This window comes from Leiobunum rupestre, chromosome 4, assembly GCF_980474605.1.
Source record: "Leiobunum rupestre chromosome 4, qqLeiRupe1.1.hap1, whole genome shotgun sequence".
Taxonomy (NCBI): Eukaryota; Metazoa; Arthropoda; class Arachnida; order Opiliones; family Sclerosomatidae; genus Leiobunum; species Leiobunum rupestre.
In genome coordinates, this window is record NC_143387.1 from 60,295,854 (window position 1) to 60,315,325 (window position 19,472).

General features: G+C 39.7%; 1 protein-coding gene across 3 annotated transcripts in view; it reads left to right on the plus strand.

Moving 5' to 3' along the window:
- The window catches only part of LOC149948568 (von Willebrand factor D and EGF domain-containing protein-like), a 196,250-nt gene that overhangs the window by 173,429 nt on the left and 3,349 nt on the right, over positions 1–19,472 (plus strand). Inside the window, exons 3-22 of one of the 3 annotated variants that reach the window (XM_090173617.1) lie at positions 7,423–7,541; positions 7,612–7,740; positions 7,822–7,911; positions 11,253–11,388; positions 12,778–12,989; positions 15,146–15,219; positions 15,288–15,351; positions 15,408–15,617; positions 15,712–15,926; positions 16,000–16,394; positions 16,531–16,866; positions 16,925–17,170; positions 17,235–17,374; positions 17,447–17,593; positions 17,651–17,755; positions 17,825–18,302; positions 18,369–18,479; positions 18,678–18,815; positions 18,870–18,998; positions 19,060–19,182. In XM_090173617.1, coding sequence (XP_090029743.1) covers positions 7,423–7,541; positions 7,612–7,740; positions 7,822–7,911; positions 11,253–11,388; positions 12,778–12,989; positions 15,146–15,219; positions 15,288–15,351; positions 15,408–15,617; positions 15,712–15,926; positions 16,000–16,394; positions 16,531–16,866; positions 16,925–17,170; positions 17,235–17,374; positions 17,447–17,593; positions 17,651–17,755; positions 17,825–18,302; positions 18,369–18,479; positions 18,678–18,815; positions 18,870–18,998; positions 19,060–19,182 — 3,597 coding nt within the window. The remainder of the gene's footprint in view (positions 1–7,422; positions 7,542–7,611; positions 7,741–7,821; positions 7,912–11,252; positions 11,389–12,777; positions 12,990–15,145; positions 15,220–15,287; positions 15,352–15,407; positions 15,618–15,711; positions 15,927–15,999; positions 16,395–16,530; positions 16,867–16,924; positions 17,171–17,234; positions 17,375–17,446; positions 17,594–17,650; positions 17,756–17,824; positions 18,303–18,368; positions 18,480–18,677; positions 18,816–18,869; positions 18,999–19,059; positions 19,183–19,472) is intronic. The other 2 variants (XM_090173619.1, XM_090173620.1) reach the window with 2 other exon arrangements.

The window sequence follows — 19,472 nt, forward strand, 5'->3', positions numbered from 1 at the left end:
ACCAATTCCGTAAGGAATTTTCAAGAATGTTGAACTAAATCAAAATGATTGCCACTTAAAACTGCCGTAGTGGCGCTGCGGTACCGAAATTTGAAGTGCAAATTCACTGAGTGACTTCCCCCCCGGTTGCTACAACTTCCTTTACTGCTTTCGACCGTCATTATATCTCTAGGTTACGTAGTTTTTATACTCTTTGGCTACACCTTCCATTCCTGGGGCTTTATATTCTTTGGTCCATAGGTGGTTCCTTTTAACTTATATCAGAAATAGTCATGTACACCAATAATGATGTTATTTGTTATTTTTCCCAAAGTTAACCAAACAAACACCCAAGCAAAAGTGACATAATTACCAAAAGTGTGTCAATCGGACCGTTTTTAACGTATGTCACGAGCTAAGTAAAAAGGGGGAGTGGATAGGGGAGGGTATACATTGGGGAGGGAAAGAAGTTATAAAGTTGAAATAATGCCACCTGGTGAGGGCTTCGAGAACTAAGGAAGCGCAAGGTAAGGCCATCGACAAACTACTACTAGCATAAGTGGCATAATTACCCTAAGTGTGTCCATAAGATAAATTTTTAAATGATACCTTGTTTAAGGGAAATGACGTAAATGACGTCACTTTCTCTAGTGACGAGATTTACGTCACTTTTTTAGTGACTTACGTCATGACTGTGTTCGCGAAGCGGCTCTGAGGCGGGAATTTATTATCCTAGGCTTAGGGCTTAAGATGATAAATTATGGACAAAACTAATTTCTCAAATACAGTCAGTGTTTATAATAGTTATTTTTATCTTCCGATTCAATAATTCATGATTATTTTCCAAATGTAAGCGTTATTTATAGCAGCGGTTCCCAATTTTATTTTGCTATGGAACCCTAAATTATCCACCTACTTCTGGCGGAACCCCAACTCATTTTTTTTTACTTATCTTAAACTCTTGACACAAACAAAGATGGCCGCGCTGCGAATTCTCGGAACCCCTGTGACCCTTTTACGGAACCCCAGGGTTCCGCGGAACACCTTTTGGGAACCGCTGATTTATAGTATTTGGAGCAGTGGCGGCTTAAGAAGGCTGGGTCCCCGGGGCGGCAGTGTTTTGTGACACCCCCGGGACCGTGCAGATGTTTTCACGGGTCCGTCTTCTTCAAGTTTAATCGATCTGATTTGCACCCTCCCCCCTCGAGGTTCTCCGATGGCACCCCCTGGCTACCCCTCGCCCCCCTTACGCCGCCACTGATTTGGAGGAAGATCCGTAAATCGAGCAGTTCGCGGAGAGTTGTCAGTCCGTCGGTACGTATTAGCTTACGTTGTCATTAGCGAAACACACTATCATTAAAAAATTTACATTGGGTGAATAGGAGGTGCCATACTTATGTTTATTATCCACTTATGCTGCTAGTAGTTTGTCGATGGTAAGGCTAGCAAGCGTTTTGATTTTTTGCCACGTGTACTCGATAGAAACGCTACCGCCATCTATTTACGTTTTAATACAAAACACGAAAGAACAAACCAGAAAATTGGTTGTCCATCCTAGCCTAGCCTTCTATGTGGTCTTATGTCGATAACGACATTCAGTAAATCTTTAGCATTGGAAAGTATAGGAACTTGCACACTTTTGGTAATTTGTAACTTTGGACCTAAGCAATATGAACTAGCGCCAAACGGTATCTTCCCATTGCGCCGAATCCCATTCGACCGAATTCCCATTAGACCGAATTCCGCCAATGTTTTTGATGAAATTAGCCCAAAGGCGGGTTTTGTATTTTTCTAATCGACGCTATCTAATTTACGCTAAATTTTTAAATAAATTGCTTAAAATTTGTATTTGTATCTAATAAAATTTAATAAAATAGCATAGCATAAAAACTGGGTGTCTAAATAATAACAATTTTTAGTTTTCGTCTGCTTTAAAAAATTTAGTGGAAATAGTTAGGCTTAGGAAAGTAAAGGAAATTGTGGTGGTAGTGGGCAAATGAGTTGACCACTTTAAAAATTGCCTGGTCAGGTTAGGTGAGGTTAGGTTAGGTTAGGTTAGGTTAGGTAAGGTAACACTGCATGCTGTTCTGACAGATGCTGAAACGGATAAAACCGAATAATAAACCAGGAGAAGTGCGGGTTTTTCGGTCGAATGGGACAATCCCATTAGACCGAATCCTAAATCCGCCAAAGTTCGGCTTTTTCGGTCGAATGGGATTCGGCGCCATGGAACAGATTCCCCCAAACGGTTTCAAGAAATCAAATGTCGAGGTTTACGGGTCCGAACGTTAAAAATTATATTTCTGCAAGCTCTCCCACATTTTTTTATCGATTGATGTATGATTAACCTTTCATAAACTATCGTTTTTGGATTTTGTGGGTCCGCGATTGCCCAAAATTGATAATTGAAACTTAGGTACTGGTGGGGTAACTAAGACCAATCGATCGACGTCTCAATTCAATTTCTATCAAGTTCCGTTCAGTATGAAATCGCCGTTTAGCCGGGTACTTAACTGATTTTGTTTAAATTAGGGGGATTAGTAGACCTTTATGTACCTTGAAATTTCCCAAAAAGGAAAAGTTTCGAAGGACTTCAGTTTTGCCATGGCAACCAAAAATGTTTTTGATAACTTAAAATCTACTTTTTCCTATGGAAATTGACATGGAGAAATCGCAGATTTTGGGTATATTCAGTTTAATTTAGTAAATGCGTGTAAATTTGGGGGAAAATTAGCAAATTGAGTAAATATAAGTAAATTTGGGTTATATTATTTAAAATGGGTAAGAATGGGTATATGAATGTACATTTCTGTTAATATTAGTAAATTGTGAAAATTGGGTAAATTTAAAAAAAATTGGTTATGGAAGGACAATTGGTAAATGCCATAAAATTAGATAAATTAGGGTAAATTCAAGTAAAGTCACTTTTTTTTTCCAAAGCCATTAAATTGGCTAAATTTGGGTAAATTTTATTTGAATTTACCAAAATTTTGTTTATTTAATGGCATTTACCTAAATTTAGCCACTTTACTTGTATTTACCCAATTGGCTGTTTCAATTTTACACGCATTTACCCAAATTAACTTGAATTAACCCAATATACAATTTTTTATCATTTTAATATTTAAAATTTTTTCAAGTTACACGAAGCTCTACTTAAACCCCGAACTGTTGATTTTATAAAATGTCTTTACGCTTGCCCAACTTGTTGAAATGTTTCCCTGGAATAGTTCAGCCAATGCCTAAGAATGAGTTCATAAACTCTTTAGTGGGAGAGAAAACGGATCCACAGCTGAAGCGGGGAGGCAACATTTCAACAAGATGGCCAAAGTTATTTTATCAAAAGAACTATTTAAACAAAATCGGTGAAAATCTCGTCGGGTCATCTCCTTGCTAGTCAGATCCATTGAGTTGGGAATATTAATCTAGAGGTCCAATCAAAACGTCAGATTTCAGTATTTCTCAAAACAAGTTTTTAAAAAATAAGAATACTGCCGTCTGCTCCCAAATGACAATAAAACTTTATCATTCTACCCGTGGCGCCGTCTATCTCGCAATGGCTCGTTCAAATAAGACGCGGTTTCCAGCAAAATGTTTTTTCTCCAAAATAATGGATGGCGCCACGGGTCAAATGATAACGTTTTCTCGTCATTTTAGAGGAGACGGCACATTCGTAATTTTCAAAAACTTGTTTCGCGGGGAGCAGATTTGATTGGATCTCCAGATTAATATTCCCAACTCAATGGTCAGATCTAGCGCCGCGGTGTATTCATCACCACCTTCACCGACACCGACACCACCAACGACAGCATCGTAAAAAACAGCTTCTTTACCTATGGGGGGGTGAGGCTAAAAATTGCTATTCGTACATTACGATACTTATTCCGGTTTCAACTATAAAATATATCCCGATGGCGTACGTCCCAAAACCCGAAAAGGCTAAATAATCAGCCTCAGCTCAAATTTGACTTGCTAAATAAGAGGCTTAAGATTAAGTCTAAAACCTTACGCGACGCAATCAAAACCTTACACGACACTAAAAATACATTCACGTACAAAGAAAATGGGAATTTAGAGATTCTAAGCCTACCGTATCGCCATCTATGTTTAGATTTTGCGATTAAAAAGTAGACGAACTTACGCTACAAAGTACGCGAGAATGATACCATATGGTACACCCATATGCTCGGTACCCGAATGCGTTCTTGAAACACCTAAATCCCGCCCACCAAGATTGTAGTCAGATGAATTGAAAATATGTCGTGATACCCGGAAGAAAAACCACGCCCTTCCGCCTTTTCTGGTGTAACCCTTCCCCCTTTATGACAGTTTAAGGGTTACGACACTACGGTATAATCGTAGGCTATCTCTCCGTGCGGGAGGAGTGTATCTTCGGGGTATCACGAGAGTGGGCCTGGTCTTTATGTATTTGGAAATTAAAGTCCACGATTTGAAGAGGCTCCAGCTTTGCCAAGTCGTTCAGCCGTTTCGAGATTTTTGCTTCATTTAAAATGCAAATTATTTTAATTAGGAGATATAGCTCCAATGTCCGTTGTACCTTCCATTCGCGCTTCCGGTTGGAGGGTCAATTGGAGCCTTTTCTCTCCGCGCCGAATCGGAAGGAGGAATTCCCGGTCCTTGCCAATTAACTGCCCTCGTTTAAGATGTTCCCCTTCTACTAATTCTCTCCCTTTTTTGCCACGGTTTTGTTCGCCTTCTTAGATGTCGGGGTCTCGCTTAATTTGCATATATTCCACGGCCGTTTTTCGCATTAAGAGTAATCCTTTTTCCGTACCAATGACTTCCCTCTTTTTTTTGTTCTTTGCGCTCCCCAAACACTCTCCTTATTACCCGTTATAGCTAAGTAGCGCGCGCTATTGTTTATTTTATGGTAATGTAACTTTACTCAAAGAAATTAAAGAAACAACGAAATGGATTTTTACTCGAAGTTTTATTTACTTTGCGATGTTTGGTTTGGTTTCTCCTTTAGTCTTCTTATTGGTTCTTTGTTTAGATTTTCGGGGGTGTGAAGTTCCAAAGTCAGGCTTCGATAATTTCGTTATTGAAGTAATTGTAAAAGTAAATAAAGAACATTTTATCTTTATATTAAAGGGGAACGGTCAAGCTTTAAACAGTTAGATAGCCCTATAGCCCATTAAAAACTAAAATTTGTGGCGAAAACCGCGTCAAAAAATATTGAGTGGTTAATTTTTAATAAAATAAAGAAATTTCGGGAAATCGAAAAGCGCGCGTCCGCCGCGACACCTGGTGAGAAGTCGGTGAGACGGAAAAACAATGTAAAAGCGCGCGCTGCTGTAGACGCAAAAAATATGTTTCGCACGCGCGGCGCGTTCCAGTTATAAGAGACCTAAGCCTAAATTGCGCGATTTTAAAAGTTAGGATAGTTCGCAAATCGCTCATACGGGGTTAGGGCGCTGGCGGCAGCCCCTAAGATGGCGGCGATAATTCAAACCAAACACCTGGCGTTATTTTTCGTTTCAATTTTTTTGCCAAAAGCTATTTTTTCAAGACAAAGAAAGGTACGTGTTAGTATATTGAACGTCTTGTTGATCTTTTGATACGGAAATAAGGTAATTTTTGGAAAAGCTTGGCCGTTCCCCTTTAATATTTAGAGGAAAATGGTTTTTATTTTCTCCAGAATTTTATATTATTAAATCTAGTCGAGATTCGATAATTTCGTAATTTTTGCGGACGTTGTACGAATAATTAGCTAGCTGTAGGGGACGATTTTATTTTGTTAAACAATAATCGCCTGCTTAACAAACGGAAATTCAGAAATTTATAAGCTTCTCGCGTTGGCCGCTACGTGGCTCTATGTACACTGAAAAGACAAATTGCAAAAGTAAATATATACCTTTTCACGTAAAATAAGAATTTGGAAGAAAATCATTTTAATATTCGCGATTCATACATGTAGTTAATTTTATAGCCAGACGTATATAATTTAATCTAAATATAGTATAATATAATTATATATTATAGACTTATGTCCATACTTATGAAACGGTATTATAGACTTATGCCCATACTTATGAACAGTATTTTTGACTTAATGGGCATACTTATGAAACGGTAGTATAGACTTATTGGTAATACTTATGAAACGGTAGTATAGACTTATTGGTAATACTTATGGTAAAGTATTTTAGACTTATTGGTAATACTTATGGTAAAGTATTTTAGACTTATTGGTCATTGTTACGAAACAGTATTTTAGAGTTAATGGTCATACTTATGGAACAGTAATTTAGAGTTAATGGTCATACTTATGGAACAGTAATTTAGATTTAATGGTCATACTTATGGAACAGTAATTTAGAGTTAATGGTCATACTTATGGAACCGTATTTTAGAGTTAATGGTCATACTTATGGAACAGTATTTTAGAGTTAATGGTCATACTTATGGAACAGTATTTTAGAGTTAATAGTCATACTTATGGAACAGTATTTTAGAGTTAATGGTCATACTTATGGAACAGTATTTTAGAGTTAATGGTCATACTTATGGAAGAGTATTTTGGAGTTAATGGTCATACTTAACTTATGGAACAGTATTTTAGAGTTAATGGTCATACTTATGGAACAGTATTTTATAGTTAATGGTCATACTTATGGAACAGTATTTTAGAGTTAATGGTCATACTTATGGAACAGTATTTTAGAGTTAATGGTCATACTTAACTTATGGAACAGTATTTTAGAGTTAATGGTCATACTTATGGAACAGTATTTTAGAGTTAATGGTCATACTTAACTTATGGAACAGTATTTTAGAGTTAATGGTCATACTTATGGAACAGTATTTTAGAGTTAATGGTCATACTTATGGAACAGTATTTTAGAGTTAATGGTCATACTTATGGAACAGTATTTTAGAGTTAATGGTCATACTTAACTTATGGAACAGTATTTTAGAGTTAATGGTCATACTTATGGAACAGTATTTTAGAGTTAATGGTCATACTTATGGAACAGTATTTTGGAGTTAATGGTCATACTTAACTTATGGAACAGTATTTTAGAGTTAATGGTCATACTTATGGAACAGTATTTTGGAGTTAATGGTCATACTTAACTTATGGAACAGTATTTTAGAGTTAATGGTCATACTTATGGAACAGTATTTTAGAGTTAATGGTCATACTTATGGAACAGTATTTTGGAGTTAATGGGCATACTTAACTTATGGAACAGATTTTAGAGTTAATGGTCATACTTAACTTATGGAGCAGTATTTTAGAGTTAATGGTCATACTTAACTTATGGAACAGTATTTTAAAGTTAATGGTCATACTTATGGAAGAGTATTTTAGAGTTAATGGTCATAATTATGGAACAGCATTTTAGAGTTAATGGCCATACTTATGGAACAGTAAATTTAACTAAATTATTAACTTATGAAGAATCTATATCTTTTCAGCCATTGAAGCCATCAGTCTTCCCAGCAAACCACACATTCAACCGCGGGTTTTCAACAACTCAGTCGAACTGGTCTGCTCCTTCGGAACTTTCGGCCACCAAGTAGCACCCCCAGAAAGGGTACGAATCCCCCTAAACCCAATCCGAAGCCAGTTTAAATTGACATTCTTTATTGATAACTTCATACCAGGTTTTTACGGTGATATGGTACAAATTACTTCAACCGGAAGACACCAGAGTGTTGTTAAGAACGGTCTACGACGTACGGGAACTACAGGACACCATTCAAATCGTGGAATTCCTCAAACTCGGGGACAGGGTAGGCGAGGATAAGATTATAAATTGAGAATTTCACGGGCCCAAACTCCCATTTTAACCCACGTACCTCTCCGAAATTCAGGTGGTCTGCGAGGTGCAAGTTTACGAAGAAACGGCCAACTCCGTTCGTAACTCTACCTTCGTCAGCGAAGCTTTTTTCTTGGGCATCAAGGTAAGTAAACAATCCGCCTTTCTTCGGTCTTCGCAAAGACTTTGTTTCCCGCCAAAACATGCCATTACCCCTCTGCCCCTCACCAGGGCTGCATTCAGTAACGCTCAAGCGGCTCTACCGACTCGCCGTTGAATAAACGTTGTTTCCGGTTTTTACACACAATCCCTAAGGGATTTGTGAGTACCAGTGGGGCTCACGTACAGTGTAGCCGATTCCGCCGATGCTGATGCCGCCGTATTTCACATAACTCTCCAAGAATCAGTGATGGGCACCGCCGCTCCTCTCATTGTGAGCGCTTGTGTTGTTATGAGCGTCATTGAGCGGTAAAATGTTTTTTAGAAGAGCGCGAAATGAAAATGAGAGGAGTGCTTATTTTACCGCTCTAAAAAGAGCGAAAGGAGCGGAGCGCTTATTTTACCGCTCTAAAAAAGAGCGAAAAGAGAGGAGCGCTTATTTTACCGCTTGAAAAAGAGTGAAAAGAAAGGAGCGCCGATTTTACCGCTCTTAAAAGAGCGAAAAAAGAGGAGCGCTTATTTTACCACTCTAAAAAGAGCGAAAAGAAAGGAGTGCCGATTTAACCACTCTAAAAAGGGCGAAAAGAGAGAAGTGCCGATTTTACTGCTCAAAATTACGTGCGTTTGAGCGGATATTAGGCTAGCGACTGCGAGCGGTGAATGAGCTGAGCAGCTCTATGACGAAAATGCCCAACATTGCCAAGAATTAGGCTTAGAAGGGCCAGGGATATCTCAATCGAAAAGAAATATCATGCCCTCGGTAGCCCGTTATGAATTTTGGAGATCGGGGGCCCACAAGTTGGTCATTTGCCCATTTTATTGCTATAGTCAGTTGCAGGCTAAAAAAGACAAAATATATAGTACAGTCGGCGCAAGGATACCTCAGACCATTTCCGGCCAGTCGACCGCGCGTAATTTAAATTTGACCACTTTACGGTCAATTTCAAATTTCGTGAGTTTCATCGTTTTTTCGCGCCATCTAGGAACCGAAATTGGAATCTATTTTTTAATTTCATGTTGTCATGAGTTTAATTACTGAATGCAGCTAAAGAAGGTTCGATAATTGAAGCTCCAAATATTTTAAATAGCCCAAGAGGTTACTATAAAAAGCACGATAAAGGTTTATTGTTAAAAAGTAAAGATAAAAACATAATTTTAAACGTCTATAGCTCATTAAGACAACGTTACCCCAAAGAAAGCGTGGTAACTATTTTAAAAGAAACTGCCGATTTAACTGGTAAGACGTAGAAATAAATTAACAAAATTAAATAATTATAAATACTATTTTCAATTTAAGAATGATAGGAATGCCTTATCTTTTAAATTTGCTCACCACCACAATTATGAAATTTACAAATAAAGATTCCAATTTCGGTCTCTAGATGGCGCTAAAAGACGACAAAAAGAGCAAAATTCGAATTTGACCGTAAAATGGCCAAATTCAAATTTCGCGCGGTGGAATGACCGGAAACGATCTGAGGTATCCTTGTGCCGATTGTACTATATATTTTGTCTTTCTTAGCCTGCAACTCACTATATATGGCGATATTCGATTTAAATCTACATACGTTTTTAAATTAAGACCGACTTGGTGGAAAATTATATTTTTAGTTAGGACTGATCATTTCTGAACTACGTTTTCGGTTGCATTTAGAAATTTTAAATTTAAGTGAGATTTCTGGCCAATTCGCGGGACCTCATAGCCCTCGTAGGCACTATTGTGATATTTGAATTTCGTACCAATTGTTCTAACTCCGAAAAACATATTTTGCGTTTCGCTACCTTATTTGCAAAACCAGGTAACTCGAAAAATTCGGTTTAACTAAAAATTAATTTAAATTTACGTGTTCGCGTTTCGCTACCTTATTTGCAAAACCAGGTAACTCGAAAAATTCGGTTTAACTAAAAATTAATTTAAATTTACGTGTTCGCGTTTCGCTACCTTATTTGCAAAACCAGGTATCTCGAAAAATTCGGTGTGTCTAAAAATTAATTTAAATTTACGGGTTCGCGTTTCGCTACCTTATTTCCGAAATTCATCTTGGGTTTATTAAGTGAAGGTACAAGATAATTTAAAATATACTTAATACAACGGGGAGGGGGGGATTATGTGTACTTAAATGTCCGTGACATCTTGTTTGAAGTTGGGGCTGCAATCCTCACCGCTTCGCGACTTCAAGGTCATTTCTACTGTCATCACTTCTATGATGATTCATTCAATTAATAATTTGCATTTTAAATTAACGAGTTCAAAGTTAGAGCTAAATTTCTAGTTAAACGATCATTTTGATCAGCCTTTATTTTCAAAATGTAACTATCAGTAGTTTAGATGGCGCCACATGTTCCACCAAGAATCATGGTCCACTTACTTATAGCTTTTATGAATAAAGTGGGGGAGTAGCGATTGGGTGACGATTTCGGGTTTCACCTGGTGGTCAACGAAATAATCTGCGTTAATCCTAACACAAGTTTTTCGCGTCAACTCAACCATAGCGGCGTTTTGCCCTTTTTGAAACGAGCTCTTACAAAGACCACATAAAAAGTAACTTGCACGTCCACGCTCTATGTAGTACTACTTATTATTGAAGCGTCTATTATACTTAGGAGCAACCAACACAGCACCCCACACCAGGAGAACGCTAGCGCCTGTTGCCGTCGGAAGGGGAAAATTCGGAAATTGTCTTCCCCCCTCCACCCCTTAAAACGTTCAGCGTAAAGGCTCGTCCAATGAAATTTGTACACAATACTGCGTAAGCGCGTTTAAAGGCTAGCGGTGTTCTCCTTGTGTTTGTTACTCCTAGATTATACGGTACTTATTTTGTACAAAATGGCTACATCGTGGTTTGTACAAAATGGCGGCGTCGTGGTTTGTACAAAATGGCTGCCTCGTGGTTTGTACAAAATGGCTGCCTCGTGGTTTGTACAAAATGGCTGCCTCGTGGTTTGTACAAAATGGCTGCGTCGAGGTTTGTACAGAATGGCTGCCTCGTGGTTTGTACAAAATGGCTGCCTCGTGGTTTGTACAGAATGGCTGCCTCGTGGTTTGTACAAAATGGCTGCGTCGAGGTTTGTACAGAATGGCTGCCTCGTGGTTTGTACAAAATGGCTGCGTCGTGGTTTGTACAAAATGGCTGCGTTGTGGTTTGTACAAAATGGCTGCCTCGTGGTTTGTACAGAATGGCTGCCTCGTGGTTTGTACAAAATGGCTGCGTCGTGGTTTGTACAGAAATGCTGCGTCGTGGTGTATACAAAACGGTGGCGACCACATTTTGGCGTGAAGCAAAGTCAATATATTATCGCGTTCACCCGAATTTTGCTCCTATAAAGGTGGAACCCAACGCTTTGAGCGTACAAGAGGATGGCAGCGTTCACCGGCTGAGGTTCTCCCTCTCCATCCCTTACCTGTGCCCTTCACTGTCGCCCAACTGCAAGGTGGTCATTCAACTGAAAACCAGAGTAATGTGTAGGTACTTATATTGTTAAATTTCTCTCGTGAATGCCGCTGATTTAAGAGCGGTTTTCTCTGAAGAGAATTATTTATTTGACGAGGCCGATAAAGAGAATTTTTTATATCGCCGGCAAGTTAGCGTGAAATTTTAATTGGGGATTATTTTATCGGAGTTAAACTTGGTTGAAGAGGGGGTGGGCACCAATTTGTTTAATTAATTAATCTACCCTTCCTTTCATTGACTGTCTATTTAAATTTCGATAACCGACTACCACGTTTTAAATGGATAGGTAATATATAAACAAGTCGTGGTGTGCATTAGCAGCAGTGTTCCCAGTTCCTGGAAATTAATTATGGTAGCAAAATTATAAAATAATCTATATTAGGAAACAAATATCGTACGTTTGAGAATTGTCGGTACATTTGAATTTTTTTCTGATTATTGGAACTACTTACTTCTTAAGTCTCAACAAAAATTAAAAATTGGTTTTCCGATAAATTCTAAAATTATCGAGCATTAGTGAATTCTAAAATTATCGAGCATTAGTGAATTCGAAGATTATCGAGCATTAACAAATGCGAAGATTATCGAGCATTAACAAATGCGAAGATTATCGAGCATTAACAAATTCGAAAATTATCGAGTATTAACAAATTCGAAGATTATTGAGCATTAACAAATTCGAAAATTATCGAGTATTAACAAATTAGATGATTATCGAGCATTAACAAATTCGAAGATTATCGAGTATTAACAAATTAGATGATTATCGAGCATTAACAAATTCGAAGATTATCGAGCATTAACAAATTCGAAGATTATCGAGCATTAACGAATTCGAAGATTATCGAGCATTAACGAATTCGAAGATTATCGAGCATTACCGAATTCGAAGATTATCGAGCATTAACGAATTCGAAGATTATCGAGCATTACCGAATTCGAAGATTATCGAGCATTAACGAATTCGAAGATTATTGAGCATTAACGAATTCTAAAATTATCGAGCAAATTTAAAAACTATTGTACATGAGTAAATTCGAAAATTATCGACGTCACTATCCGAATTATCGAAAATAGCGTACCATATAGGGCACCAGTTGGAATTATCTTAGGCTTAAATATTATCTCTAAATTATCAACCTGTACGATAATTATCATTAGTCTGGCTGATTAGCAGACGATGTTTTGATATAGAATATATCTCTTTAATACAGAATTCGAAAGCGTATTGTTAGAAGCGGCTAGATATCGATATTGTAGCATAGCGGAATATTACCGTCTCGTAAATAAATCACTCGTATTTATTAACCGCGTGGGTCGGTGTTTCTAAGTGTATCTTTTATTTCACCCTCGCTGTTCCGCGATCATAAATTTGTTTTTCTCGCGTCGGATACTCTTAGCGTCTCAGATGCGTCCCGCCGACATTTCTCTGTCAGCGTGCCAAGTGGCCATTTCGACGGGCGAGTGCGACGTCGACTGCGGTTCCGCCGAAGTTAAAGTCAAAGCTGTCCAGGACTTCATGAATGATGGCTCAACGCTCAACGTCATCGAGACGACCCTACAGGCCAAAGACGATCCCTTCTGGAGTGGATACGACACCCTCGATGTCGAGGTGAGACGAACCCCTCTGAGTAAGACACACACGTACTCGAGTTGAAAGGTGCCAGGAATGAATGGACCGCGGCTATTTTTAGTAACGCGACGACTGGTTTATTTGACGGTTTCGTTAAAACGATTGGAATTAGCTGGAAAGCTTTATTTGGCTTTGGACTTTAGGTTGACGTTTCATGCCATTCACCTTTATATTTAGCTCTAAATCTTCCGTGTTAATCTAAATACGTTTAAAGGGGAACGGCCAAGCTTTTAAAAATATGGTCTTATTTCCGTATCAAAAGATTAACAAGACGTTCAATATACTAACACGTACCTTTTTTTGTCTTGAAAAAATAGCTTTTGGCCCAAAAAGTTGAAACGAAAAATAAGGTGTTTGGGTTTGAATTTTCGCCGCCATCTTAGGGGCTGCCGCCAGCGCCCCTAACCCCGTATGAGCGATTTACGAACTATCCTAACTTTTAAAATCGCGCAATTTAGGCTTAGGTCTCATATAACTGGAACGCGCCGCGCGTGCAAAACAAATTTTTCGCTCCTTCAGCAGCGCGCGCTTTTACGTTGTTTTCCCGTCTCACCGACTTCTCACCAGGTGTCGCGGCGGACGCGCGCTTTTCGATTTCCCGAAATTTCTTTATTTTATTAAAAATTAACCACTCAATATTTTTTATGCGATTTTCGCCATAAATTTTAGTTTTTAATGGGCTATAGGGCTATCTAACTGGTTAAAGCTTGACCGCTCCCCTTTAAAATGGGTTCATTTTTAATCAACACTAATTCGGACTGACTTAGCGACAACGACATCTATTGAACCATCGAGGTATTCGCAACCAAAAGTTTCGAAAGGTGACGCGACCTTTGCGTCAAAAATAGTAAATGTCGGGGAAACGAAATGGCAGCTCCATTTTTTTTTTTTTTTGGAGAGTGACACGCAAAGTGATGTCGGCTAAAAGCTTGGCAGCTCCATTCGGAGACGCGTTAAATTTGATGACGGAATAAGGTGCTCTAAACTATTAATTTATCTTACGCTGTAAGTTTATTTTTTAAACAGGGTGGCTAACCAGGTTAAATTCCGTTCGGTTACACCTTTTTCTTAAAATCACAAAAGGCCTGGGTAATAAAATTAAAAATTTTGTTTGGTGTTCTTCTCAGTTCTAAACAAATGATTAGGAAACCATTCTGCATTATGAAAATACAGGTATTTATCTATATTCTGCTAAATTTTTCCATTTGTTACGTAATAATCAATTAAACTAGAACAAAGTTACAGTTGTAAGTTACGTTTTTCAGCACATATTGATTTTCCTACATCGGACACGTCCTCTTCATTTAAACGTCCATTTGTTAATAACGTAATCTCAACACTTGCTAAAATCGAAAAAATGTATAGCGTTTTCCATTTGATTGCTCCGAATCTGTTTCTGACGTCATAGATCTCACCCCAATCAACTTGATTAAAACCGCAAATGGAACATTCCATTAAAATATTCCCGCACTTTGTTGTTTTTCGTCTGCTAGTAATTTGAATATCGCGTCTTGGTCTGCCGTTTTGCCAAAAAATCTAAAAGGAACACGCAAAAATTAGCTTCGATCTCGATCTCGATCCGTTGATCTGTCGAAATTGGGAGATCGGTTTTGGGCGATCTCTGAGCACCCGAGAGCGGGAAATTGAACACTCGAATCATGATCGGAGCATATCCGAGCACGCAAATGGAACATAAAATGTTGATCAGAGCGATCTAGAGCGCTCGAGAGCCGTCAAATGGAAAACGCTATTAAGAAGTAAGTAAGCCTTTGGAATTTTTATTTCAAGACGCGAAAACCGTCTTCCGAAAATCAGCTGATAACCGCTTTGGCTACCTGGCTTCGGTTCGTTTTCCCCTTCAAACTTAGTTCATATAGATTCCGTTTGGTGGCGTTACTGAAAATTTTGGTTGCGAATTACACTAGCCGATAATTTCTTTATTTGTTAATATTCTTAGGATGTAAATGAATTCCTTTAAACATATTTTTATAATTGTTTTTCATAAGTATGTTAGTTTCGTATACCTATTACGTCACTCCACACATAGCCAAGTAATTATTTCGACTAACTGACACACTTATGGACAATAATTACAGACTTATTGTATTAAAAACCTAACATATTCCAATTTTTAGGTCACTACAACAAGTATCCCCAGTAGTCGATGTTACGCATTTACCGAACCTCATTTCATAACATTCGATAAAAAGTAATTTCTTCCTCTAGAACTCTTAACAGAAACTTACAATGCTAAATTTCACTGTTTGACGATTTCAGACGGTACGATTACTATGGCACTGGGACATTTGTCTTATACAAGAGCACCAATCGGAATTTCGAGGTACGTTTTAAACTTTCGCTTACCGACGCGTCATTGACTTTGAAAACTGGTCGCAGGTTCACTCGCGTATTTGGCAATGCAACAATTTCCCGTCTTTGGTGTCGTGTACTTGCGGGTTCGCGGCTCGAGAGGACAACGAGCTGGTCGTGGTCGACACGTGCCACGGCGAGGTACACGACGCGGTGCCCAAGGTCTCGGTCACAACAATGGACGGAGAACAACCCAGCGTTAAGCTGCAAGAGTCGAAAGACGGCAAAGTACTGACGGTAAGTCATATCGGTCCTCAGCATCTTCCCGTAGAAATCGAACTATATATTACTTAATTTAGTGTGTGACGTGTTCCCATTAATCCAACCACAGGTTCTGTTTCAATCAGGAACGATGGTCCGCGCTTACTTGGAGTCGTGGGGGATGTCCCTAACCTTGCAAGCGCCTAGCTCCGACTTTGGTCACACCAGAGGTCTTTGCGGTATATTCGACGGTTCCAAGTCCAATGATTTTCACGACGTCAACGGAGCTCCCATGCTCTTCGTTGACGAGTTTGGACAAATGGACGAATTCGTTAATGTTTGGAGGTAGACGTTAACTCGGCTCCGGCTTAAATTTAAATTATGAAGGGCCCTGCGTTAAAAAAATATTCTTTTAAAGGTTATTATCGGGGGACAGTCTCTTCGACCAAAATCCGCCTCGAGTTAAATCCATCAAGGAATCATTCTGTACTTGTTATCAGCCCATGCCTTTCGATATTATGAAGTCCATGTCACCGGCTGCCATCGACAGAACCAATTTCCTGTACCTCTTGTCATCGGCTAATGACGCGGATATGTCATGCGACCACACTAAGTCCAACTGTTTGGAGACGTGTCGACGCAATGACGACATCAACGTCCCGCAGTTGCTGGACTTCCATGACATCTCCGATCAGTTTGTGCAGGCGGATTTCCGTGGAAACCTTGTCTCTTCCGGTAGCGTCGGCCTCTCCTATTCGCTAAACGATCAACCCAAAAGAAACACCACTTCTAGTAGGCGAAAATCGTGTATTAGTAAGATTAGATTTAGTTCCTGGGCGTCAATGACGCATGGCCTTGTCCTTCTAGTCCTTTGTTCACGCTTACGCTAATAATACACACGCTCTCGTCTCATAATTCCTTTTTAAAATGATATTATTTTGTCATTTAGGTTCGAAAAAGAAACATTTAAGTTACAAGGGTGAATCTAACAAAGACCCGGCCGCTCTGAACAATAAACGTCTACCAGAGTCCAAGAGCGATCGTAGCGATATCGCTCTGATGGTGGCGCCATCTTTTGGACCTAGAGAAAACTACGTTTTTACTGGTGATATAAATTCTTTCGATTTCAATCCCGTCGTTCCTCGGTGGCCAACGGCCAAGGGGTTGACCGAGGAAAAAGCCCTGGAATGGTGTCGAGAAGTTGTCCTCAACACCACTGTGGCCAAAGAATGCTCGGAGTACTTAGCCGGGAACATAACCTTGGTCGTCGACGTTTGTATTCTCGGTAAGTTACAAACTAGTTTCTAGGGTCTTTAAATTTAACTCGCTTTCGTCACCTTCAGATATTACTTTGATGGACAACCTAACGTGGGCCTACTACTCGTTGCCTCTTCTGGAAGCTTTGTGCGAAGAAGCCACCTTGAACGACCGTCTTCGATGGCCTCGAGACGCGTTGGGCAATGACATCCCTCCCTACAAGATTGTTAGTGCCATTAACTGTCCCAGTGGTTGCAAGCGCGGCTCTTGTCAAGGAAACGTCTGCGTCTGCCAGTCAGGTTTCACCGGGGAAGACTGTTCGCAGAGTGAAGGTCAGATACGACAATCATTCCTTATCCCGAACATGCATTAAGTTTAATTTCGTTCTGTTATTAGAAAGCGACTTACCATTCGTGAGTGAAGCCGGTGAATCAGGTTTTTGCAACGTGGCCAAAACACCATGCAGCGAGACCAAAGTTTCTGGAGGAAATTTCGAAGAGATTAATTCGTTGTCGTGTATGATCACCGAAGCTCAGGTATGTGGAATGTGGAACGTCGATAAAGGTTGTTGGTCTTTATATTAGTATTTACATCGTGTTTTCTTTCAGCCAGGAGACGTGTCTTGGCGGTTGGCGGAATCAAGCATGATAACTCCGGCCAAGTACATTGACAAGAACCACGTTGTGTGTCAATTGCCCGTTCTCTCCCAGTTGTCCATGTACTTTCCAGGACCCCAAGTTTCGTACGAAATAAAAGTACGTCAATTCGCGTTCATCGTTTCGCAGTAATATGAAGCTGTTACCTCATTACAGATCAGCAATGACAATATCAAGTTTAGCGAAGCTACGTACTTAACAGTCTACGACTCATTCTGCCAGAAATGTACCGACAGTCAAAGACCACAATGCGAACCTCAGGTAAACTCTTGACCTAATGTTCAATGTGACAAGATTTTCTATGATTACCTAACGAACATTTTTTTAAAGTCTGGTGCTTGTATTATCTCGGGAAGTTGTTACTTGGCCGATCAAGCTAATCCAACCAACGAATGTGACATATGCGCTCCGGAAGTCTCCAGTCGAAAATGGACCCCAAACCCTAGAAATACTGCACCCGTTGTTCAAGTACCGCCGGAACCGTTAGAAGCCTACGAGAACGAGTTATTCGAATACGTCTTCAAGGCGTACGACCCAGAAGGAGGTCGGGTACGGTTTGTGGTAAAAAAATCGACTCCTGGTCTGAAGGTGTCCACAGAAGGAATATTAAGTTGGAAAGCTCAAGCCAATATCGTGGACGATCACGAGCATCTTTCGCTTCTTGTATTGGACGAGTGTAACATGACGACAGAGTTTAACGTACGGGTTCTGGTTCTACCGTGCGACTGTGAGAACGGTGGCAAATGCGTTCGACCCGGAATCAAGGACGGTGGTAGAGCCAAATGCGAATGTCTCGATGGCTTCTCAGGTTCGAAATTAGTAATTAACCGTTGAAAGTAATAATTGACACTTTTTTAATTTACCATGTCTTTAGGAATCAATTGCGAAGTATCCCTCAATCCTTGCAGCTCTTCGCCGTGCAAAAACGGTGTCTGCACTAACGTGGATGGTGACTTCCAGTGCGAATGCCATCCTGATTTTGAAGGTAGAGTGAAAATCATTGGAGTCATACACGTAGAGATCATAAACCCCCTTCAGAAGAAAATGGCGATTCCATGATAAGAAATGAATTAGAAATCGCGATGGTCCTCTAAAAACATTTTGAAAGTTGCCTTTTACTCTGTTAATCACAGAATTAACATAGTCCAGTGGTATTTCTAACATTTCTAACCTTGGAATCTAGGTGATATTTGTGACGAAAGGAAATCCAAATGTTCACCCAATCCCTGCTTTACCGGCGTCCTTTGCAACGAGACCGATTCCGACTTTGTTTGCGGCCCTTGCCCCATGGGCCTGACGGGAGACGGACACGTTTGCTCTGGTATGACCTTCCATTTTAATTCTTTGTTCAAAGCTTGAATTATAATTTCTGTAGAAATAAACGACTGTCAAAGCAACCCCTGTCACTCCGGGGTCAAATGTACGGACTTGTTAGCGCCCGAACGAGGCTTCATATGCGGACCGTGTCCCCAAGGACAAACGGGGAATGGAATAACTTGCAATGGTGAATATTACTCTCGAGATAGAGAAATGTCTCCATATTCATTTACGAAATGCGATTGTAGATTTGAAAACGTGTGATCCCGTCAACCCTTGCTATAAAGGAGTTACTTGCGTCGTGAGCGACGATGGACACAAATGCGGTCCTTGTCCGCCTGGCTATTCGGGAGATGGTATAGCTTGCGTGGGTAAGGAGCTGCTCTCTTATTCCCGAACTGTTTCTCGATGTACACTTATACCATAAGACTATCAAGGGTCCCCTAAGATCAAATTGGGCGTAAGGGCCCATGTATTCAGCACTAGACAGGCGCGGGAGAAATAAAAATTAGGATATACGCTACCTGGTGCAGAAAAAGAGCCAATCCTCCCAATCCCCCCACCCCTACCACATATACTACCTCTTGCCATCTACGGTAACATGCATTGGGGGATTTGTCCAAAGTTTCGGTTTTTCACCACCAGGTCGATTCATGTATCC